The 24,938-nt window shown below is 38.7% G+C and overlaps 1 protein-coding gene across 5 annotated transcripts in view; it reads left to right on the forward strand.

Annotated features, from left to right (window-relative positions):
• Positions 1-15,967, forward strand: part of LOC135211973 (homeodomain-interacting protein kinase 2-like) — a 223,871-nt gene extending 207,904 nt beyond the window's left edge. For all 5 annotated transcript variants that reach the window (XM_064245232.1, XM_064245234.1, XM_064245235.1 and 2 more), the window contains 2 exons: positions 656-1,097; positions 6,670-15,967. In XM_064245232.1, the coding sequence (XP_064101302.1) occupies positions 656-1,097; positions 6,670-6,865 (638 nt within the window). In that variant the 3' untranslated portion in view covers positions 6,866-15,967. The remainder of the gene's footprint in view (positions 1-655; positions 1,098-6,669) is intronic.
• The last annotated feature ends 8,971 nt before the right edge of the window (positions 15,968-24,938 follow it).

Consider the following 24,938-nt stretch of genomic DNA (forward strand, 5'->3'; position numbering starts at 1 on the left):
ACCAAACTTCTGTGATTAACAGGAACTTACTACCATGTACAAGATATTGGCATAAACAACAAGAAGTAAACATAAACAATTGAATTGAGAAACGGCTGTTTGTCGATGTCAGTTACTGCAACTAAAACTTTTATGGTTCCATTACAGTTGCCAACTTGTTAAAAATTTGCTATTTTTCAATAGTGACTTCCTTAAATAAAGATAAAATAAATTTGTATTCATCCTTCATGCAATGGAGAGGAAAGTGTTAAGGAAGTATACCACTAAGTTTACAGTTGTGGCTGCAGCTGAAGACATGAATAATGTGTGCAGGCCACAAAATGTTTTGGAGGAGGCAGAAGCAACATCTGATATGGGTGAAATCACACCTTTACTTATTTAATTTACTGCTTTATGTAAGAAATGCAATATATCTGGGTCATAGAGTAATGATGTGCAGATCAAACCATTCAGGTCACCTATGAGAGACCTAACTTTGTGCGTAGGGGGTTGTAAAAGGATTAATTTATCTAGGTTGATGATAGTCAACATACGAATGAAGATAAATTGTTAAACTTATATCCATTGCTTATGTATGTAGTGTTAGAGATTAAAAGTATTATTAATTGTCAGCAATGTATCAAGTACCATGTTTGTGACTTAATTTATTTTTCAGGCCACAAGGACTACTCACAGCCACCAGTAGCCCATAGTAACCGTGACCAGCGGGTGGTGGTAGGCAGCGTGAAGGGTTGGGGCAGCAGCAGCAACAGTAGTGCTAGCAGCAGTGTTGTTGTTGGTAGTCAGGGCAATACTGCAAGTAGCAGCAGCAGTATTGGTTATGCCCACAGTCTTGGGAGAGCGCATATCTCAGCCAACCACCATTCCCCATCATCTCAGAGTCACGGATTGTCGCCAGTTTCACAACTGGCTGTAAGTGGGTCTCTGGCAGGCATTGTGCCTACCCAGGCTGATGTGTACAGAGAATATCGGCGGGCTGCGCCACCTCCTGGTGCTGCAGCAGCAGCTGCAGCTCAAGTTTATGTGGCAACAACTCAGCCAACGTACCTGCCTTCCTCCCTTCCTGCTGCACATACAGTCAATCCATTTACACCAGGGTAAGTAGACTACTTCTATATGATAGTAATCATCAATAATATTTTACACCAGCTTTCCCTTTTTGATGTGACAAACACAGTAAGTTCTTCTATAATTTTGTCTATGTTTTTCCTGAAACCTTACTACCATATTTGATGGCATATAAGACCCTGCTCCTCTCCCTCGGGTTTGGTAAAGAATATTAAGAAAGTAAATTTTTGTGTGGTCTATGTAATAAAATGGTATGATAAAATATATAGGTACAGGATAGCAAGAAAAGAAATTAGATAAAGCATGCAACTAAGACAGCATGAGATCTTTTTTATTAATAGATGTACTGTAATTCTTAAGAGGAAGAAAAGTAACCTAATTATAGCAGAAGACATTTTATAACTTCTTCGTAAAAAAAGGGGGCCAGGTGAGCAAACAAATGCATATTAAGTGCATTGCTCCACTTAGTTTTAGTCTATTTGTCTGCTGTTATGTGCCCTCTGCCATTTTGGTGTATGGATTTATTTTGCCTACACAGAGGATGTTTAAGGTACTAGAATTTTTTAATAATGAAACTGAAGAAGCGGGCAACCCTTTGGTTCCAAGGTGCCAGTTATGAGGAAGTATACTATAATAATAATAATAATAATAGCAGCACTATTAATGATGATCAAGTTTGAATAAACTAGAATGGAGTTTGGCTAAGTACAAGTACTGGTAATCTACAGCTTGTGGTTAAACGTTAGTGTACCAAATACCCCAGTTTTACTCATAAGACCTTGATTCCTATTATGAGACTTTCTTGGACAAAAATAAGGGTCTTTTATGGTGTCAAATACAGTACATAGTTGATCTTCATTTGTACCCTTTTCCATTATTTCCGGGGATTTCCTACGCGTCTTAATGCTGGTACTTGAATATCAACTGCTCTCCTGACCCTGACCAAGTGCTGCTCAACTTTTTCCTATTTAACTACACCATCTCAGTCTTGGATATCTAAATCTTTTTCCAGCCTCTGTGACACCATGTTTCTCTGCCAGTTCCACATTTATAGTACAATCTTCCTATCATACTCCATCCACAAACCGTAACATTTTATTATCATGCCTTTTCAAGATCTCAAGTTTCTGTGTCATGGATTATGTCTGTGCTTCATGTACTATTACAGGTAGTCCCCGGTTATTGGCACGAGTTCTGTTCTCTGCAGGGCGCTGATAAACGAAAACTGCCATTAATCAAAACTTGGCTGTTTAGCAAGTTTCAGTTTTTCGTTTAGTGGCACAGACAACAGGTCAATGGTGCCTCTGTTAGGTATGTTATGATGCCATAACATACTAACAGAGGCACCATATAACATACCTAACAGAGGAACCGAAACTCCGCGCCATAAGCACCATTAATTGCCGAGTTTCAGTCAATGGTGGTTTTTCACTTATCAACACCCCACTGATAACTGGGGACTGTTTTCAACTTTTTTATTTTAACTTCATCATTTTATAACTCCATAGTTTATAATTTTCTTAAAAATATGTAGTGTATACTTTATTCAACACATTTAGCCCACATTCCTGGGTTAGAGTAATAGGAAGTCAATACAGTACTAAACTTTTCTCAAAATCTGCACTTTATTATTAGTGACTTTCATATCCTAAATTTGGGATTTCATAATTATCGCTATTAGTTTCTTAGTCATTTATTTTCATTGTAGTGAGTAGTGAGATGAAAAAAATAATGAATGAACTTCGGCAACCACAGTGCATTTGAATGTCGCTGTCAAAACTTAAACAAAGCACACTGCCATCTGTTGAGGAAAATGAACGTTAAACTATTCAATAATGGGATAAACATTTTCTAGCATAGATAAAGACCTCCAGTATCATCTGATCTCATGGGTGACTTATTGAATATGTAAATACACAATTGTATAAAAGAAAAGTTAAAACTGTATCACATGTAAGTCTTTAAGCATACTAAGAGAAAGGAATTCATGCATGCCAAATCTCTTATTTTTTTGAAGTTGTAAACAATACGTGGTGCCACCCTGTCCCTGTTGGCCGTGCAACGAGCTAATGGCAGCTGAATCAAGCCAAACCACAGGAGTTCCTGGACCATAAAATGCCGGTTTTAAGAGGTTCAACTGTATAGCTTTTCTTTACAAAGTATATTAAAGCGTTATTTATTGTTTTAGCCTTAGATTTCAAGGTTTTCAAAACCTAGGCTAGGCTAGATTATTGGCACTGAATAGTCTTTCTCTTGGCCACCATTGGCAATATTTTCATTTTCATTTTATGGTTTTCTTTTCCCTCTTCATGTTTCCGTTGTAACTCAGAGTTGTCGTAAAACGGTACGTCGTTAAATGGGGAGTACCTTTAATTCTGTGACCTCATGACACCATCTGTTACAATTAATACACAGTTCATTCCCATACATTTCCTACAACAACTGCATGGGCATTTTCTGATTGTATGCTTTCATGTGCTTCTCTTCCAGAGGCCGAAAGGTTTGTTTTGTGTACATTTACTCTCACTACTTTCCTTTCCATTCCATTGCTCCCCCGTTAAACATTTCCCACTTCTTTTTCAGATTCTGTTATATACACACATTTTTCAGGATATACATTATATTGCCACCTTCCCCCCCCCCCTCTCTCTCTCTCTCTCTCTCGCTTATCTCTTCTCTCTCTCTCTCTCTCTCTCTCACTCTCTCTTCACGGTATACTGTTTACTGGTATTCTCCCACGCATTCTTCTTCATTCCTCAGCTAAACCCCCTCTCTCTCTCTCCTCTCTCTCTCTCTCTCCTCTCTCTTCCTCGTCGTCTCTCTCTCTCTCTCTCTCTCTTCTCTCTCTCTCTCTCTTCTCTCTCTCTCTCTCTATTAACATGGCAGTGATATGTTACTAAGTATGAAATTGTTTCTAAGAAAAATGAGATTTCAATAAAAAAAAAATGACCAGAGAGAGAGGGATGTAGGTGAAGAGCACAGTAAGTGTAGAGTGCTAAATAATTTATGTTAAAACATACAAAGATTTTTATGGTCTGTGGCATTTTATGGTTTTTGTGTATTGTGTATAACTTGCAAGCATATCTGGTATGTAGGTAGAATTATTGCAGGTTGATGTCAGTGTTGTCAGGCTCATTGTGCAGTACTGTATTGTACATGTAATTTAGAAGCCATTCATTTTGCAAATATTTTCTGAATTTAAATGAGAATAAATAAGTATTTTAAATAGAATAAATGACTAAATACCAATTATGGAAGGCTAATAATATTTCATAGGGAATTGCTGTACACTGAACGAAGTAAGGCATGAATTGTTCCAGGGTACATTATTGTGTAGGCTTTATGTCAATCTTTGTTACTTAATAGATTTCATTATTTATAGGGGCAGATCTGCAATCTGTCCATTCAAGTTGAGGTGTCACTGTATGGTGATTTTCTTGCAATTTTCTCATAAAGACTGCTGTTGATATGTCTTGAAGCCGAACTGATGGTCATTGATTTTAGTAATTTTTGTCAAACTGATTTCTGTCTAATTTTCCTATATATTGGTAGAGTGGTTAATCAGTCTTATTCTGCTTTTCCGCATTTCCATTCATCCTTTTTTGGCAACCCTGTCTTCCTTGATCAGGAGTTCATATATTTGATAAGTACTGGATGGTCAGCTTCCATGCTGCTATTTGATAGTCACTTGTTACCAGATGGTCCTAGGGTTTTTCATTTTTTCTTCTTTCCAATTCTTTTAACCTCTTCAACTATTATGTTCACAGTTAGTCCTTCAATTATGCCAACTTCCTCTAGTTTATGTTCATTTTATTCAGACATTAGATATTTTTTAATACTTCCATTGTGATATTGTATTCAATTTTTTGTATTGCCCTCATATTATTAATAGTTTTATATAGTAATTACATTAACTCACCAAGATAACGGATGAAAGCATCTGATTTGACTCTACTATAAAAGAAACTCAGATATTTGTTGTATATATCTGAGATATTTTGTTGTATATATCTGTGAATGTGTGTTGTTGCTATGAAGTCCAGGCATATTTATACCCTGTACCCCTTAAACTACTGTAAAATGCTTGTAACTGCCTATTTTAACAGTTCAGTGCCTAATTTGATAGTTCTAACAAAAATATATGATAAATTATCATTCTAAAACAATAAGAAATCACTTCAAACAAACCATCCCAAATTCCAAAGTCATCTTTTAGCAAGTTGTGATATGCTTACATGCACTATTTATTTATATAAACAAACGGTATCTGTAGAGTAAGATATACCTTTATTGTTTATACAATATAAATTATAAACTGCAGGACAGTAAAATTTTTTGCATAATTTTTTGAGTAAAGCATTGTAAATTAATAAAGAAACAGTAACAATGCATTTTACCTAATTGTGCATTAAAAATGGAAAATATTTGAGTAAAATAAATAAAAATTAGCATTATATACTGTAAATTTTATCATGTATCTCTTGTACTAACCTCTTTTCCTTCATCTCTTTATTCCATCTTCTAGTTAAATAAGTTGAAAATGCAAAAGAGAATGATAACTGTAATGTTAGTAGCGTTACAACCGAAGGAGAAACACCTGTTTTGCTAAGAACAACCGAAACATTTCAACGATCGTGCAGTAGTAAACAATTACCATAGTTATGTTACAAATGACGTTAAATAGATTAGTATTATGATATGTTTACTATATTCTGATCACTGTGGAGTAAAGATAGGTAAGGAAATATACTATGCCATGCTACTACATTTCAGCTGCAAGTTACAGCTAAAGCTGAGAAAATGTTCAAGTTTATGATAATTATAGATTATCATACATCAGCAACATGGATTAAACTTCTGAAAACTTCGATATACCATCAAACTTGACCGTAAATAAAATTGGAGAGAAAGGTATTTTAATCAAAAGTACCAAACATAAGAGAACACATTTTACTGTTGTTTTCACGCCAATAAAAGGTAAAAATGTAAAGCTCATATAATGAAATCAAGGGGAAATATCAGACTGAATCTTTTTTAATAAAAAAAAATCCCAGCCCCATTGACTACGAAAAAAATAAAAATTAGGTCACAACGGGACACTTTTAAGTCATATTTTGACTTGATACGTAGAGATTCATTTTTGCTAAGAAGCAAGAAAATTGCTCTGAATTGGGTTAAATACAGCAAAATAAACAACCTCATACCACATAATCACCCTCAGCTGATTTCCAAACCAAAACATTGATCGCTATGTCTGAATTTTACAATACAATAATGATATGAGAATACATACAATATTATGGATACAGTGAAGTAAAGCATAACTTTTTAAAAGATCCATGGAAAAGATGCATATTTGTTATTTTATAAAACAATACTAATAGTGAATATTACATATTCAGCACCAGATCTGGAGGCAAAAACCCTCAAATTGATGATTTCTATTTTGTACTTATATCCAGAAGTACAACATACCATGGTCTGTTATCTCGGTGCGCTACGGAATGTTGAATAATTGTTAGTCTGTATTTCAAAATCATTTTTATATTTAATAGTGTTGTATAAAGTGAATATTGATGTATGGTATCTATTTTATTTCAGAGGTGCCTTGCCGCCTCCAGCTCATCATAGTAGCGGCCGAACGGTGTTAGCCGCCCCTCCTGCACATCCTCTTCCTGCCCACATGCAGCCCACTGCGGTGTTCCCCACACATCCGCAGGTGGCACCTCCTTACACTGCCTACACTGCACTATCCCCTGCCAAGAGCCAGTATCAGAGTATCTGGTTTACAGAGTAGTTTTGCCCCCTGCCAGTGGTATTCCAAATCTTATTTTTAAGCAAATGGTTGGCCCAGAAGATCTCAAATGAGCCAAAATGGAAAAGATGACACAGGACTTAGAGTGCCAAGAGAAGTTGGATGTTAAATTGTAGTGCAAGGCAGTGGGAGGGACGTGTGGGGGCTGGCCCTATTCCCACACATCTCCTGTTCACTCCTGTTTATGAGCTACCAAGCATCCTGTATGCTGTGTAATATCAGAAATGATTTCCTGACCAAGCTAGATCTAGACTAGTTTACAAGTATGAAAAGATAGTAGTAAAGATTTTACTAGCAACAACAACCACAATTCAAGATCATTAATCGGTGCCGAGTGTATTGGGGGTAAAAGCTACGACCTAGTGTTAGTAAGATCCAAAGTGAGTCTACAAGAGCAGTGCAAGTAACTAGTGTCGCGGGCAAATTCCCGGCCATAGAACAAAGTATATTATATTATCCCCTGTGATTATTACTGAATGGGGGCCAATAGGGTTTGGTTGAATTTTTCTTTTACTTTCTGTTTTCCCCTCTTCCTCTTTTTCTCTATATATGTTTTTTTCCTTCACAAAATAGAATCAGCAGTGTAGGCCCCATATCTGTGTATAGAACTAGTGCATGTGAGTATGCGCTTGTCTCGTGGCAACCACAACCTTGACAAGCATTATAACCGGGCGTCGGCAGTCCCAGTGTCAAATGCATCGTCGGCATGTTGTTGACAGAAGAGAATATAATTTTTTTCTATTACTATATATATATGCATATATAATTTTTTTTTACTTGATTTTATCTGTGATCCATGCAAGAAAAGAAAGTGGGCAGACAGTGAGATTACTATAGTGATGATGACAAGTGTGTGTTTCAACAGAAAGCTTCTTTGGATTTTGTCTTCTGTTTCTTTCAAAGAATTGAGTTACATTTTAAACTTTATTACGTCTGCCAAAGAAGTTCTATTATGTTTTGTGTTGGACTTGATAATCCTATCAAGTGCTTGTTTCATTTAAGATGAGATTCAGGTGTAGGCAAGGTCCAGCAAGACCTAAGATGGGCTTATGATCAACATGGATTTGGTTGGTGCATGGTTATGGGGCAATCCCTGCTACACCGTGAGGACTTTTATAGCTGTATATTTATTTTGTGTTTTACCAAACATAAACTGAGTATGTTATAATCTTTTCTTTTTAAGGGAAAAGGGCTTGTCTGGTCTGTATTAGACTAAATGCATAGCAAGAGTAGTAGTATTGTGTTACAAAGCCGATGAAGCAGAGGGACATTAGTGCGGGTTATGATTTCATAGTGCTTGCCTTCTGAGGCCTTCATCATCCCAAGGGTCTTCAGAAAGCAAGAGCGTAATGAGGTCTGAAATCCACCACTCTGTGCTCGCCGGCTGCACCACGTTTGGTGTTTGTCCACAGGTTTGTTTGATCTCTAATTAACATACGCTTTCTTGACTTCTTCCCTCAGTGTAAAGGTGTTATTTATGTGCAGAGTGTGATACCTACTCTATATATATGAATATATATACAGGTATATTATATATATATCTCTCACCTGAATCCTCTGCATGGTTTTTGTGCCAGTCTCTAGACCAAGGTCTGTGTGCTTAAGCTGTGCTCTTGGCACAAGTAAATTCAACAAGTGAATGTCCCTCTACCCCAGATAAATAGACCAATTCATCAGATCAGTACAAAATTAATCTTCAAACATTATTTCTCATTCATCACCATATTTGATGTTTTGAAGACTTTAAATATTTTTCATTAGCACATGTTGATTTGCATTTTTCTAGATGGATAAAACATCTACAAGTAAAAAATATTTCTTGAATTTATACCACGAAATTTTTCCATATACTCATATCATGGTAATTCTTATATCTGGTTTTAAAATAATTTTACATGGGTTGAGGGCAGAGATGTTTGTTTTTACTATGTACTTCTAAAGAGGAGACCTCTGAGGGGGTAAAGATAGACCTTGGCCCAGATGTTCTGTGTAGGGTAATAAATATTGAGTTCCTCCCAGAGTTGTGACATACCAGCATTGGGAAAATCATGGGCCAAATGGATGGATTTCTGTTACCTGGCTGCTCATTACAGTCCCTTTTGTATAGTACCATAGTTTAACAATGTCACTTCTCTGAATGTTTTATCAATATTTTTATTTGATAGTAAGGGTCTTTTATACCATTTAATAAGGTAATTGGTTTTTCTTATAAAATTATTTGAAAGCCAGAATAAGTAAGGTTTGTAACCTTGCTTCTGAGGTGAATATTGATTTGTAAAATGGTTTCATATTGATACATTGTCTTGTAATGAAAGTGCTACTACTTAGATCCATCCAGGGTGTTTAAAATCTTATCAGCTCACTCGTGTTTTGGTATCATCTTAAGTAATTGACAAATTATTCGAAGAATAACTTGGAATATAGTTACCCGAGGCCTTTTGCCTTCTATGCCCATGATTATCTGAAAATGGGGAACAGGTTCCATAGGGATTAAAAGTAGAATGATAGAAACCAGTTTGAAGAAAGGGAGTGAATTACTGTTTGATAAATTTCTTTTGTTCAGGAAGTTCACACAGGTATCAGGCAAAGTAGTTGTCTTTCTGTTGGATGTTGTGAGACTATCAGGTATTTATCTCATTGGAATGTTGGGAGTCTGGAGGAACACTCGTCGGGAGATTGTACACAACTCATCAAATTTGGTCCAGTAGAGGTTATCATTATTATTACAATTATTATTATTAGTAGTAGTAGTAGTTGTGGTGTCCATACTTGTTATTTTTATTAGCCATCATCAGTCTTCATTTGTTTCGAATGACCATTATTTTTAAATGTAATATACAGTATAAGGTGGTTTCAGACTGCTGCCATAAGAATCAATTAAAAGGGAAATAATTTAAAAGTTACATTGGTTGGGGTACAAACTACATCAGTTTTTGGCCATTTTTCTTGTACCTTATGTTTTTCACAGGACTATTGTTTATGGTGTAATTTACAGTACCTGAGGATATATCTGCCCAATTTAAAATCCCAATAATTTTGATCATCAGATTACATCTTATACTATTTATAGTAGGTAGGTGGTCTAAAGAAGGTATTGTAGGCTGTTGTCAGTGGCTTTTGAAGGCAACAAGTAGGACCGTTAGTTGTGGTGCTCAACATGGAGAGCACTTGCATAACAGCCCTACACATGTGATTATTATATTTTAGAGTGCCTAAGCTCTTTAGGAATTTAGAGTATGTGACAGTGGAACACCTCAGGTCAGCACGTCAGAGCTAGCAGGCAAGTTGATCATAAATAAGTGGGTTATGAAAAATACATTGCCCGGTATATAATCCGTAATGTTAAGTATCCTGTGACTAAATGAACTCATCAGGATCAAGGTCACCTTTTGTATTTGCCATCATTGTTTATGTATTGCTGATATGCTCAATGTTGAGCTGTTTTATTCATTTCATTAAACTTTTTAGTAGGAGCTGCTGATCACACATTTCACGTGTTGAAGAATAATTGTTTATTGATATTCAGTGTTTTGAAAATATACTGTTAGCTAGCTGTATTATAGACTAATCTAGTTGCTTCTTAATTATCTTATGTATAGAGCTAATTTACAGTGCATGGTCATCAGATACCATCTTTCAATTATGCATTTTTTTATTTTTTTCCTTAGATTCTTAAATACTTTTTCAGAATTATGTGGAAATTTATATTTCAGTATATTTACTAGTTTAAGGGATTTGGGATTATTTATAAAGACCTATCAGTACTTGTAGTTTGTAGTTTTTAGGTCTCAAGGTAAAGTGGGATATAATAGAAAAAAAAAAACAGCAACTGGTGTTATATATGATCTCAGTTCTCCTGTTAATGTAGTGTATAAATAATGAACTGAACAGCAGTAAGAGAATTATAATTTTATTTCTTTCGTTTTTAATAATTGCCTATATGGAAGTTCATGCTGGTTTGACTAAGAATATAGCTGTATTCTTGTGATTATCTTTGTACGTTAATATTAATGGATTGATAGGATTATTTTATCTCGTGTACAAGTGATGTGTACATGAATATTAATGGATTAATAGTATGATTTAAGCTCATGTACAAGTGATGGGTCTATAAAGTCACAGTATTTAATCAAGGTAAGTTCTTTGACTCAAAATCTTGAAGTGCCTCTGCCAGCACTGACATGTGGGTATGAAGTGTTCACCTGATTATATTGTCATGAAATTCTACCCTCACAAAGAGAGTTCATTGCAGTACACAGATGTAGTGTATTCTGTAGTACGCATATGTAGTACAGTACACAAAAAAAAAAGAATGTGTACGTATCTATTTTTCTTGAGATTGTAAATAAATGTATTATGAATGTACTATTTTGGGTCCGTTAGGGGTATGTAAAGACTTTGTAAGATAATTCTGCTAAGTGTATCTACATTCTACGTTAGTATTTGGTAGGCATAAAAGATTTACCATGTTTCATTGTCACGCTTGAAAGACCATTTAGATTTTCTCTCCTTCCCTTTCCATACTTCCTGAATTGTGGTAGTTTAGACCATTAACTTACAACTTTTAAGAATTTCACTTTTTCCAGTGACTGCTACGTGTTTGGGGTCTGGAAGCAACCTCGTCACCTTACAAGGGCTGCTTATTGTCAACAGTAAAACCACAGTAATAATATTTGCAATATTGCCCTAAATTTTATAGCATTTAGAGTTCAGATTTTTCAGAGACCTGTATTTCGTAGGACGTTGCAGTAAGCAGCATTTTGTTAGTGATGGGAATGAACAGACTAGGGTCTCTCACTGATAAATAGTGACTTGCGACCATATTCAATTTTCCACGTGCTCTCCGCTATGTGATTATTATTGCCTATTGTCCATCTTGCAGTGAAACACTGGATTGTGTTTTTATGTAGTTAAGATTATGTGGGTGTAGAGTGGAATACTATTTTACTTGCACTTGCATTGTCCTCAGACAATTTTGGTAGAGCTAACCCAGTTCTCTGTCAATCTTTTTTTTAGTATTTTGCATTTTTCTTTATAATACCACATCATTTGACTTTCACTTAACAAAATATTTATACAGTTCAACAGTTTTCAGAACTAGTTAATGATAAGATACTGTCCCTTTTCGATGCCCTATGCAATCCAATTTAAAGCATATTTTGGGCAAGAGTGGGCATTTTCTGCTAGGGAACTTTACAAGAGTTGCTGAGGACTAGTGAGTGTGCAAGGTCTTAGTTCCTTAGTTTAACTAGATATGCGATTTACTATATACTAGGATAGTTTCCAGGGAGTCTTCTTTGATTGACAGTTTAGTTTTAAATCCTTTGTTTTACAGTGACCATGTTTGGTTTTTAATTAAGAGGATATTAATATCTAGTTTGATCTGTATATTAGATTTCTATTATTAGATTGTTGGGTATATACAGTTTGCGACTGTAAACCGTTTAATCTCTGTTTCCTGTATCATTTAAGGTTGGTACTCTATGTACTTCCAACCTAAATAACCCATTTATTACACAGTATATGTGTAATGTATGTCATCTTTTATTATTTTAATTGACAAAAAGTGAGGGATAATCCTTGTTCCGTGACATCTTGATTTGCTACATTTAATCATAAAACTGTAGCAACAAGCATTTATTTTAACACCCTAGTTTTACTGTATCCAGTTTTGGGTATGTTTGATGACTCGTACATCATTGGAAATTCTTTGCACTGTAGCTCAATTAATATGAATTAGCTTAGGTTGCCTTAAAATATTAGCAAACTACTCTTTCTGCTTCTTATACTTATCTGTGCCCATGGGCTTTTTTTTCTCTTATTATTTACCTGTCTGTGGTGTATAATTTTGTCTTTCACAGCATCATTGTTTTGTCATACTGTTTGATAGGGAGGTACTTATTGCAGAAGTTCAAAATGGCTTTGTGTTTCTGTCTTGTACAGTTAATTTTTGAATGACAAGATCTGTGGTTTTGCCTTGATGTTTTTTACCTTCCAAGAAGCTATATCAACTATATGATATTGGTTTTAATCAAGTAATTGTCACATTAATGACATTTGTCATTTACAAATATAAAAGGGTATGAAAATTATTGAAAATGAAAATTGTTGTCCTGCTGAATTTTAAAGGGTATGACACTAGTTTGTTCTATTTATCACTATTTTGTAGGGTTAGTTGACCTTGTGTTTTTTCTTGAGTTGGATTTTTAGCATACCTCTTCTTTTTCAGAAGTTGTTGTAATAGCCTCATAGCCTTGTCTGTTGGTTTTTATTGAAGTCGTATAATATATTTTGTTAAAATCTCTTCCCCCCCCCCACCCCCCCATCAACCCAACTTAACTTCTTGATGGTTATGTGGTTGTAGTAGCAGTGCAGTTCTAAGTTTGGAGCCCAGACTACAGTGAAGTAACTGTGTCAGTTGCAGGTAACACAGATTTTTTGCAGCTTGTTAAAAGGAAAATGGTTTACAGATTGTACTGAGTACAAATGGTCCTCATTCTGAAGCATGTGAATGTGTGGCACAACCCGTACATCGAGTTTTCTTTTCCCATCAGTCATGTATAGGATTTTACAGTACGAATACTGAATGTTGTTTTCTTATTCCTGGGGGTGTTTTGAGTATGTTTCTTGGAAGGTCATCAAAAGTCTTAATCATATGATTAGATGTCCATTTTTATCTAATGCTCACATAGAAAGCAGTTTTTACATTGAACATAATTTCATGAATAACCATAGCTTATTATTAAATGTTCCAAGGTTGTTCCCTGGCCACTCTGTCCTCTCTTTAGTACAGAAAGCTATTACTCCCTTGGCTGTTGTCTCATCCAAGTTGTGTTGGGGGAGGGTGAGCATTTTAATTAGGGAGATTAGAGGGAGGGGAACATTTTAGCATCCCATTATATTCATTTTGCCTACGGAACACTAGTTTGTCGCTGAAAGAAAAAGGCGCCTGTTCCCTTACAAACTGTTTAGGCATAAAACCAAAGAATGACTTCTCATCATTGTTGTCTCTTCTTGATCATCTATCTCTTTAATTGATGTTTATTATCCTCTTGGTAGAAGTACTGGGTTTTCACACTAGAAATGTAGAACATATCACTTGTAAACAAACTTTTATGTGGGAGATTATGAACTCCATAGGCCCCAAATAGTTTCTGCTGTTTCTTTGATATCCGTGCCACCACTAACAAAACCTGAAATCTTTTTAAGATTATACATGGGACCTATGTGTTGATAATCTCTTAACTTGTGATTTTTATTAGATTTTGGGATGTAATGGATTACCTCATCAGCAAAAACTTGTTTGTATATGAGAAAATTTAACTATACGTATTAGAATTTTGAATCTCCTCAAGATACTTGTGTGTACAAAATACATCCTTTGTTATTCTTTCGTTCATATTCCATTTGATTTTGTAACGTCATTGAAATGACAGAAACTATACAAGTGTGGGGGAGTAAGCTTTTTCTCAAATATTGACAGGACTTTAAAAGTTGTGGTGTCAAGAGTGTTGTCACTTTCTAAACATTTATATCAAACCTCATTTAGAAAAATTTAATTAGGATCTGCTTTGAGGTGTCGGAAGTATGTCACACTTTTCCAGAGGTTATCGTGACTTACATATTCCATGAAGTTTGAACATTTTTATTTCTGAAGGGTTTAATGCACTAGTCTTAAATACTTGAGTATGAATTTTTTTTCCAAGTATGAACAATGTAGACATGAACTCCGATACCAAAAAGTTTGACCTATGATTGCCATAGTGACTACGTTAAGCATGGGGTCGTTAAATATGGCACTTTGTTGGATATGTGGTTACATTTGTTTTCCAGCACTCACTCACAGAATGGTAAAATTAGATCATTACTGGCATATTTAATGGCCATTTTGATGTGGGCCCAGTATTGTTTTGTGACAAGTTACATCGGGGATTTTGACTAAATCATGTAAGTGTAGTGTCTCTTAGTAGCAGTTTCAACTACATGCTACTTCAGTTTATATATACGATATATATTTTATGAAATATATATTAATGCATATTTATATAATGTGCATATGAACATTTCTCAGATTCAAAATATTAAGATAGCTTTTAACATGAAAAGTCACTAGGATCTTAAAATGCACATATTTTCCTATTCTTTGGGCTTTAATGTTTCATTTTTTAAAAACTAACAGCAGAAGTAAATGGTTGAAATATTATAAAACTTACTTTTTTTTCTGTAATGAGTAGGGTAAATTATATATAAACATTTCACCTTGACAAAAAGAATATAAGCAGTAAAAATAAAAAAATCTAGTAGCCATTTCTTCCTTTTTTGTAAATGACTGTATATTTTAAATTTTAGTGTTGACTATTATAATTAGGCTACCAAGTTCCAGTGGACAATGTTCATAATAGGTTAGGGAAGTATTATTTTACATTTTTTGTAGAGAATTGTTAAAATACAGGCTTAGGTTACCCATCAGTGGGGCATACATGCATAACACTTCCCAGTCTGTTTAAAAGTGTGTTATCAAGGGTCTGACTTGAAAGTATTAAATTTAACCACTTTTGTGCAATAAACCTTAGGGCCTTTGGCTGGGATAATTTTCCTCATCTTGCCAATAAAAATAGTTAGCAACTCTGTTGAACAAATGCCAGGCAGTTGCTATTAAAAGCCTTTAGTTGAATGTCTTGGAATAACTGCCAGTAAAATATTTGTGATGTGAGGGTTTAGCCATTTTGTGTATTTTACAGTGTTCACACTTTAATTTTATAGTTTCTGTATTGAGGGAAATATTTCTGTAAAAAGGTTTTAGAGAAGTTTGTATTTCCTTAAATGAAAAAGGGATATTTTCTCATCTTTGTACCTATGGAGTTTGGTCTCCACTTGGGAATGATTAGCATTGTGTGATTATCACAGATTAGCTTAACCAACTTGTTGAAAGGGTTGCTTATATAAGAAATCTACATCTCCCTTCTCCTCCCTCTTGATCATTACACATATACACAGATATACAATTATTGCAAGACAACACGCGTCCTTAGTCACGATGGCCGCGGCACCTCTTTGTCATAATAAATTTGTATATGTGATGAATTCTTCTTGTTTATATACCCCTTCTTTGCAGAGTTATCCAGATGAGCAAACATCTGTATAGAATAAGACTTGAAAACCACAGGTCCTGACTGTGTTTGAAAACCACAGGTCTTGACTGTGTCTGAGAGTTGAGGTAAAAAAAAAAAAGGTCCCTGAAGGTAGTATTGCCATCCCGACGAATAATAGTGCAGGAAGAACTTTCCATAGCTTTCTAGGGAAAAAAAAAAAAAAAAAAAAACTCCAACAGGACTCCTAACCTTCAAAATGACTGCACAGATTTTTATCGGTCTTTTAAAGATTTATCAGTGATGTGAATGAGGATATTTATACTACGTAAAAATGTCCCTCATAGTATACAAAATGGTAGGAAATAACAATTCTACTAAGTAGGGTGATTGATGTGTTGGCTAGTCAAATGAACAATTGAATCACTGCCCGATTCATTTATGATTGGGATCTAATTGCATACCTAGTGAAATTTGGCCGTCATATTTTTAAATTCAGATTTGGGCATATTTCACAAAAAAAAAAAAAAAAAAAAAAAACATAACTAAGTTATTTTGAGACCAGAATGCATTTAATCTTTACACAGTAAAATATTTTTGAAAACTACTAATTCTGTGAAACGGCTCTCCAGTTGTACTAAGATGAATCTTGAAATACGAAAGAACGCAACACACTCAGACCAGACTGTTCTCCTACAAGGCATCATTCGTCCGTGCCAACTTTGAGAAAAAATGCATCATTGAGGAGCACTTATAGACGACGACTTCTGTTTATCTTGTTCATCACAAACCCATGGATTGTAGATAACGAATTTGTTTAGGAAGCGGCACAATTTTTACGACAGCAGTATATAGATAAGACAAATTTATTTTCCTACTTGGCAAGATGTGGATTTGTACCATTGTCGTATGCACATGGTGTAAGAATTTTTTTTTTTTTTTTTTTTTTTTTTTTTTGTTTTTTTTTTTTTTTTTTTTTTTTTTTTTATTTCCCTATCTTCAACAAAGGCTATTTACAACCACTTGTGGGGTCTCTTACAAGGCAAATTTAGTACATTTTACCAAGTTATACATTTGTTTTCTAATTCTATTTTTGTAAAATTATAATAAATCTCACAATATATCAAAACGAAAATACGGTAACTGTTTTTTGGATTAAATGTTTTTTCCAATATTACTTTGCCCTTTTCTTTGCAAAATTACAATTATAATTAACATACTATCTACAAGATAAGAACTAAAACCAACAGCAACCCATGGGTATATTTATAAGCAAATAAAAAAAGACGTCATGGGTAGCAGAGAAACGCTACATGGCACCTTGAAGTCAAGATCACAACTAACTCATGCGGCACCCACGTCATTGATCTGAATGTGGCGGGACGTCTTGTAACTTGCCTAAGATGACTGTGCGGAGGGAATGAGTGAGATGACTCGTCTCTCTTTCTTTCCCTTCTCTCCTTTCTTCAATAACTACGGCCGGTTTAAAGAATAAGACACATCATATGCTGGAACTGGCTCGCAGGTGACCGTTGCAGTCATACTGTTACAGCACTGCTATATGTTCCATACTCGTTTCTCCGGCAAGGGGGAGTGAGGAATGGTGAAAAAACCCATTTCATGTGGCTGACATGGCTTGATGCTTGAACAGATATAGTTCTCTGACTTCTATTTAAGCAAAAAATCTGGACATGATACATTATTTAATCTCAATGGACTGGGTGTTGATATTCACATATCTAACATCCCAAAGGCTTAGGGCAGGGCCTCTTCTTTAGAATCCTCTTCCTAAGAATGGTCAGGTGTGCCAACCTCCATTCGGTTCAGGATTCTCATTCCCTCCAAGTATAAGTCTACCCAAATGTTAATACTGAAGGTGGTGATCCTTGTATGAACAAAAATGAAATTTTGTACATGAACTTTCCTGTCAGACATATACTTAGCTTACGTCTCTGACGTCACGACAGAATTCAAAACTCGCGGCTAACGCGACAGGTAGGTCAGGTGATCTACCTTACCCGCCGCTGGGAAGCGGGTGTAAGAACCAACATACCTTTCTTGCCAGATTTTTTCTGTCGTCGGTGTCGACCACACCTGTTGTCGGTACCTCTTGACAGTTGGATTCTTTGCTCGTTTTCGCCCTGGATTGTTTCTACGGACTTTTGGTGAAGTACCCGATCTTTTGGCCTGGCATTCGCGATTTGTGGACAGTTATTGGACTTTTCTTTGGATTTTTCTTGGATTCATGATGTCTGATGTTGATACTAAGAAAACTGCTATGTTTAGAGTTTGTTGTATGACTGAGTGTAAGGTGAGGCTACCGAAAGCTGCGGTAGACCCTCACACGGTATGTTTGAAGTGTAGAGGGAATGAATGCACCTTTGATAACCCTTGTAATGAATGTGAAAAGCTGAATGAGGATGAATGGAAGTCTTTGTCTTCCTACTTGAGGAAGCTTGAAAAGGATAAAGTTAGGAAAGCTTCTTCCAGGAGCAGTAGTAGATCTCGTATTAGCGAGTTGGATGTAGATAATCCTATTTTAGAAGTAGCTCCTTTGTCAGTTTCAGCCCCTGCTCCCTGCACCGAAGCCGAAGATGCGCCTTCGGAAGTGGCCTCCATGAAAGCCACCATTCGCAGTATGGAGAGGAAAATCAAACAATTAGAAGGTAAGAGTGATTCCAATAGTGATTTGTGCAGTGAACCCAGTGCAGTGGAGGGTGCGTCTGATCGGCTCCCTAATGCTTCCAGGCCTAGACCTCTTCCAGACTCCCAGTCCCAGTGGAGGAGGAAAGTCGAAAGCCGCAGGGAGGTTAGGGAGCATCCCCAACGGTCAGGCGTCCCCTCGGTAGCTCCTGTTGATCGTTCCAAGAGAGAAATTTTGCGCCAATGCTTCTCGTCTTCGCCTTCGCCTTCTCCTAAACGAGGATGGAGCTCTTCGGAAGCCTCGCGCCCTTCGAAGAGAGCCTGGAACGCTCCCTGCGCCCGCCCTTCCAGCCCTGAAGTTTTTTCGGAAGAGCCTGAGGTGGAAGCGAAGAAGCGTAAGAGATCTCAGGAGTATCGTTCCCCGAGCGGAGATCGAGCCTCGTCACCTGTTCACGAGTTTGTGAATTCTCCTGCAAGGGTGTTGGCTAACCTTCAGGCGCAGATTTCGGCTCTGGCTGGCTCTCTTTGCGTGTCTTCTCGTCGTAGGAAGGACGTCTCGCTTCCTGTAAAGAAGTCCAGGCTCCCCTCTCCTGACTCTCGCTATTCGACGGAAGCGGCGCGCTCACCTGTGCGTTCGGATTCTCGCAGGAGGCTTTCTGCTTCGGACAAGATCACATCTGCGTCTAAGCGACATTCGCCTGACAGACAGGTTTCTCCTTCGGACAAGGAGCAAACTGCGCGTAGGAGATCTTCACCCTACAGACGCTCTTCTCGAGACAGGATCGCTCCCCTTGACAGGCGCCAAGAGCCTAGTAGGCGCTACTCGCCTCGTAGCCGCTCCTCGTCTCGCCTCCACTCTCCGGTTGACAAGCGCCCTAAATCGGACAGGCGCCCTTCGCTGGACAGGCGTCAAGAGCTTGTTAGGCGCGTTTCGCCTGGCAGGCGCTCTTATTCTCCCGACTTTCACTCGCCTCGAGTCAGGCGCCGAGAGCCTAGCAGGCGCTTCTCCCCTTGTAGGCGCTCACCTAGTAGGCGCTCGTCGCCCGAGATCCTCTCGCCTCGGTTCAGGCGCCAAGAGCCTGGTAGGCGCTTCTCGTATGGCAGGCGCTGTTCGCCTGGTAGCCGCTCTCCTTTGGATAGGCGCCAAGAGCCTGATAGAAGTTCTTCTTCAAACAGGCGCTCTGCGCCTGACTGCCGCCTTACTCCTGTTAGGCTCCAAGAATCTGGGAAACGCCACTACTCCAGACAAGAAGGATGTTGCAAGTAGACACTTTCCTGAAGCATTGTCTCCAAGACGTATACGTCTTACTTCCTCTAGAGACTCTTTTAAGAATAGTCGCGCCTCTAAGGATCATGAGGGCTCTTCAGCTCAGGAAGAACAGGACCCCTCAGAAGAAGAAGGACCAAAAGACTCCTCTGTTTCCTCCTATAAGAGGCTGACAGAGTTACTCCTGCAAGAGTTTGGAGATATCCTTTCTCCTGTGGCTCCCCCTTCTCCTCTTTCGTTATTCTCCACTTCGAAGACGTCGAAGGTTTCGTCTTGTGTAAGGATGAAACCTACTGTTTCCATGAAGAAGGCGCTGAGAGGTTTTGGGGAATGGCTCCTTTCTAAGGAAGAGAAAGGGAAGACGGTTTTTTCTTTCCCTCCGTCTAAACTGACTGGCAGATTGGGATTCTGTACGAATCGGGAGAACCTTTAGGCCTCGCTCTCCCTTCGTCTGCGGACTCGGACTTCTCTTCATTGGTGGATTCTGCTCGTCGTTCCGCCCTCTTGTCCGCCAAGACTACGTGGGGAATGAACGAACTTGACCACTTACTGAAGGGAATGTTCCGAGTCCTGGAAGTTTTCAACTTCCTTGATTGGTCTTTAGGTGTTCTGGCTAATAAGACCCAGACCCCAGATGCTCTGTCTCCTGAAGATCTTAACTGTGTCCTCACTTGCATGGATAAAGCAGTGAGAGACGGATCGAGTGAAGTATCCTCACTGTTTGGAGCTGGAGTGATTAAGAAACGGTCGGTCTACTGTTCGTTTCTCACGAAGGCAGTGTCACATGCGCAAAGGGCCTCACTTATGTATGCTCAACTCTCTCCTCTTCTGTTCCCCAAGAAAATTATTCAAGATGTCTCGAGTGCCCTTTCAGCTAAGGCCACTCAGGACATGTTAGCCCAGGCGGCCAGGAAACCTCGCTCTGTCTTCCAACCCAAGGCCAAGAAAGAGACTCCTCTGAGACAGGAGCCCTTTCGAGGAGGACCCGCTGTCAGAGGTTCTGCCAACCAGAGGGACTAGACCTTTAAGAGAGGTAAAACCTTCTCTAAGTCAGTCAGAGGGAAGAAATAGCGATCAAGGACTCCAGACATCAGTGGGTGCCAGACTACTGAAATTTGCCGACGTCTGGGCCCACAAAGGGGCAGACAATTGGTCCCTATCGGTTGTCAGCAAAGGATACCTCATTCCCTTCTCGTCAAGACCACCATTGACGACAACTCCGAGGGAGTTGGTAGCCAAGTACAAGGACCCCATCATGAATCAAGCCCTTTCTCTAGCAGTAGATCTCATGCTAGAGAAGGAGGCTATAGAAACTAGTGAAAGATTCCCGCTCTGCGGGCTTTTACAACAGACTATTCCTAGTTCCGAAGAACTCAGGAGGATGGAGACCGGTGTTGGATGTAAGCGCCCTGAACGTCTTTGTGGAAAAGAGGAAGTTCGCCATGGAGACAACTTCCTCAGTGTTAGCGGCTCTTCGTCCAGGGGACTGGATGGTGTCTCTAGACCTTCAGGACGCTTACTTTCATGTGCCGATCCATCCTTCTTCACGGAAGTATCTACGATTCATGATGGGAGGAAACATCTTCCAATTCAAGGCCTTGTGCTTCGGCCTATCAACTGCACCCCAAGTTTTCACGGGGTTAATGAAAAACGTGGCGCAGTGGCTACATTTGGAGGGAGTGAGGGTGTCGCTTTATCTCGACGACTGGCTAATCAGAGCAGAGTCTCAAGAAAGATGTCTGGAGGACCTTCAAAAGACCCTTACATTGGCAAGTTCTCTGGGACTTCTGGTGAACTTCCAGAAGTCTCAATTAATCCCCAGTCAAGAGAGGATGCTATCTGGGGATTCGGATAGCTTCTCTGGCTTTTCGGGCTTTTCCGTCGCCAGAGAGGATAGCTCGTTGCTACGAGAAAATAACGACCTTCCTAGAGAAAGATGCATGCACAGCGAGGGAGTGGATGAGTCTGCTGGGGACACTCTCCTCGCTGGAGCAATTCGTTTCTCTAGGAAGGTTGCATCTCAGGCCTCTACAGTTCTTCCTATACCAGAACTGGAGGCGTCTCTCCCTAGATCTGGAGTTCTCCTTCAAGATCTCAAGGGAAATCAAGAGAGACCTTCGGTGGTGGAGCAATCCACTTCGATTTGTGGAAGGAATGTCTCTTTACATGCCGAAACCCCAGCCATGTGTTGTTTTCCGACCGCATCGGAGGCAGGTTGGGGAGCGACGCTCGGGACAAGAGAAGTGTCAGGCACCTGGAAGGGGGATCAGGTGTCCTGGCACATCAACAAGAAAGAGTTGATGGCAGTCTGGATGGCATTGAAAGCCTTCGAACCCCACGTCCGAAATGCAGTAGTGCAGGTCAATTCGGACAACACAACAGCCTTGGCGTACATCAAAAAAACAGGGGGGGACGCACTCCTTCTCCCTGTACGAAACAGCAAGGGATCCTCTGCTGTGGTCTCAAACAAGGAAGATCAGTCTTCTCACCAGATCGTACAGGGAGAAAGGAACGTCAGGGCCGATCTCCTGAGCAGGAAGAATCAACTCCTGCCTTCCGAGTGGACCCTCCACTCAGAGGTATGCCAAGACCTGTGGAGAAGATGGGGCAGACCTCACATCGATCTCTTTGCAACAGCAAAGAACGCAAGAATCGAACTTTACTGCTCCCCGATCTCAGACCCAGGAGCAGTATCAGTGGATGCGTTTCTCCTAGATTGGACAGGGCTAGACGTCTACGCCTTTCCCCACTTCAAAGTACTGGGACAAACCCTCAAGAAATTTTTTTTTGCTATCTCGGAGAGGACAAGAATGACGCTTAGTTAGCTCCGTTCTGGCCCGCCCAAGATTGGTTCACAGAGGTACTGGAATGGTTGGTGGACTTTCCAAGAGCACTTCCACAAAGACAAGATTTGCTCAAACAACCCCACTTCGACAGGTATCACAGAAACCTCCCCGCTCTCAATCTGACTGGCTTTCGACTGTCAAAAGTCTTGTCAGAGCGAAGGGGTTTTCGACAAAAGCTGCTAAGGCTATCGCCTCAGCTAGAAGACCTTCGACCCTTAAGGTCTACCAGTCGAAGTGGGACGTTCTTTCGCCGTTGGTGCAGGAACCAGAAGTTTTCCTCTTCCAGTACCTCTGTGACTCAGATAGCAGATTTCCTAGTTTTCCTCAGAGAAAAATGCGGTTTGGCAGTATCTACTATCAAAGGATACCGGAGCATGCTGGCTGCTGTGTTCAGACATAGGAATTTAGATCTTCGAATAAACAAAGATCTTCATGATCTATTAAGATCTTTTGAATCTTCCAAGAAAACTTCGAACGAAGTTCCAAGTGGAATCTGGATGTGGTTCTTCGTTTCCTGAGGTCCGCTAGGTTTGAACCACCACATTTAGCCTCCTTCAAAGATCTCACGAGGAAAGCTCTCTTTCTCATGCTTTAGCATCCGCTAAAAGGGTTAGTGAGATTCATGCCCTAGAAGGAAGGGTAGGTTTCAAAGGAGATTCCGTGGTTTGTTCCTTCCTTCCTTCGTTTTTAGCAAAAATGAGAACCCCTCAAATCCGTGGCCAAGGAACTTGAGGTTCGTGGTTTATCTGCCCTAGTAGGGGAAGAACCTGAAAGAACTCTTTGCCCTGTTAGGAGTTTAAAATACTACCTTCAGAAGAAGAAAACCCTTAAGGGCATTGAGGACAGACTATGGTGCTCTGTAAAGGACCCCAGCAGACCATTGTCGAAAAATGCGCTGTCTTTCTTCATTAGAAGTGTTGTGAAAGAAGCACATAGATCTTGTAATGAAGAACATTTCAAGCTCCTAAAAGTCAAGGCTCATGAAGTGAGAGCAATTTGCCACTTCCTTGGCCTTTAAGAAGAATATGTCTCTTCAGAATCTGATGAAAACTACATTCTGAGATGTAATTCAGTATTCGCCAACCACTACCTAAAAGACGTCAGTATTACGTATGACGAGGGCTTCGCGTTAGGCCCGTACGTATCGGCGGATTCGGTGCTGGGGCAGGGAGCTGGAACATATCCTTAGTAGTTTTTTCCCTTGTTTTTTTTTGTTAATGGAGTTCATATGGTTGTATGAAAAATGATGCAGGTAGGCATCTTTTTTCGTTTCGTAATACTAATAACTTTAGTTTGGTTAGGTGATCGGATTTGGTTTGAAGCTCCCTGCGTTGGTAGTGGACAGGTTCTGTCATAGAAGAGGGCGAACCCCCATTGACATGATCCGACTTGGATTCTACTAAGTAAGCGGATATCAAGTCCGTTAGTAGACCCAAAGAGTCTTTTCAGCTGTAGGTCACCCCGCCCTCGCTGTATCTCTTTATGGCTATGCAGACTAATAGACAGTATCTATGAAGTCTTCAGCCTAAACAGGTAAGAACCAAGGTTATTTTTATCCTACAACAGGTGTTGTTTACCTTTTCTTTGTTATTTTTTCTGTCTTGTACCCCCCTCCACCAAGGGTGTCAATCAGCTAAGTATATGCTGACAGGAAAGTTCATGTACAAAAATGATATTGTTATTTTACAATAAATGTTTTGTACATACTTACCTGGCAGACATATACGATTGATGGCCCGCCCAGCCTCCCCTCAGGAGACAGGTATAAGAGAGAAAAAAATCTGGCAAGAAAGGTATGTTGGTTCTTACACCCGCTTCCCAGCGGCGGGTAAGGTAGATCACCTGACCTACCTGTCGCGTTAGCCGCGAGTTTTGAATTCTGTCGTGACGTCAGAGACGTAAGCTAAGTATAGTCTGCCAGGTAAGTATGTACAAACTTTATTGTAAAATAACAATATCATATTGTTAATTAAATTGTTTTTTTTTAAAGCTAACAAAATTGAGGTCTTAATATTAACTGCCCATATGTAGCCACCCTTCTTATGTCTTATCCTGGGTTGGAAGATTGATTGATTGTGTATTATATCTGGCGTGACAACATCTGGGTAATTGACACCGAAATAAATTAAATATACAAAATTAAATTTTTTATAAATTTCATATAAAAATATCTATAAATATACTATATAAAATTTTTGCTCATATATATC

This window comes from Macrobrachium nipponense, chromosome 40 (assembly GCF_015104395.2).
Source record: "Macrobrachium nipponense isolate FS-2020 chromosome 40, ASM1510439v2, whole genome shotgun sequence".
Lineage (NCBI taxonomy): Eukaryota > Metazoa > Arthropoda > Malacostraca > Decapoda > Palaemonidae > Macrobrachium > Macrobrachium nipponense.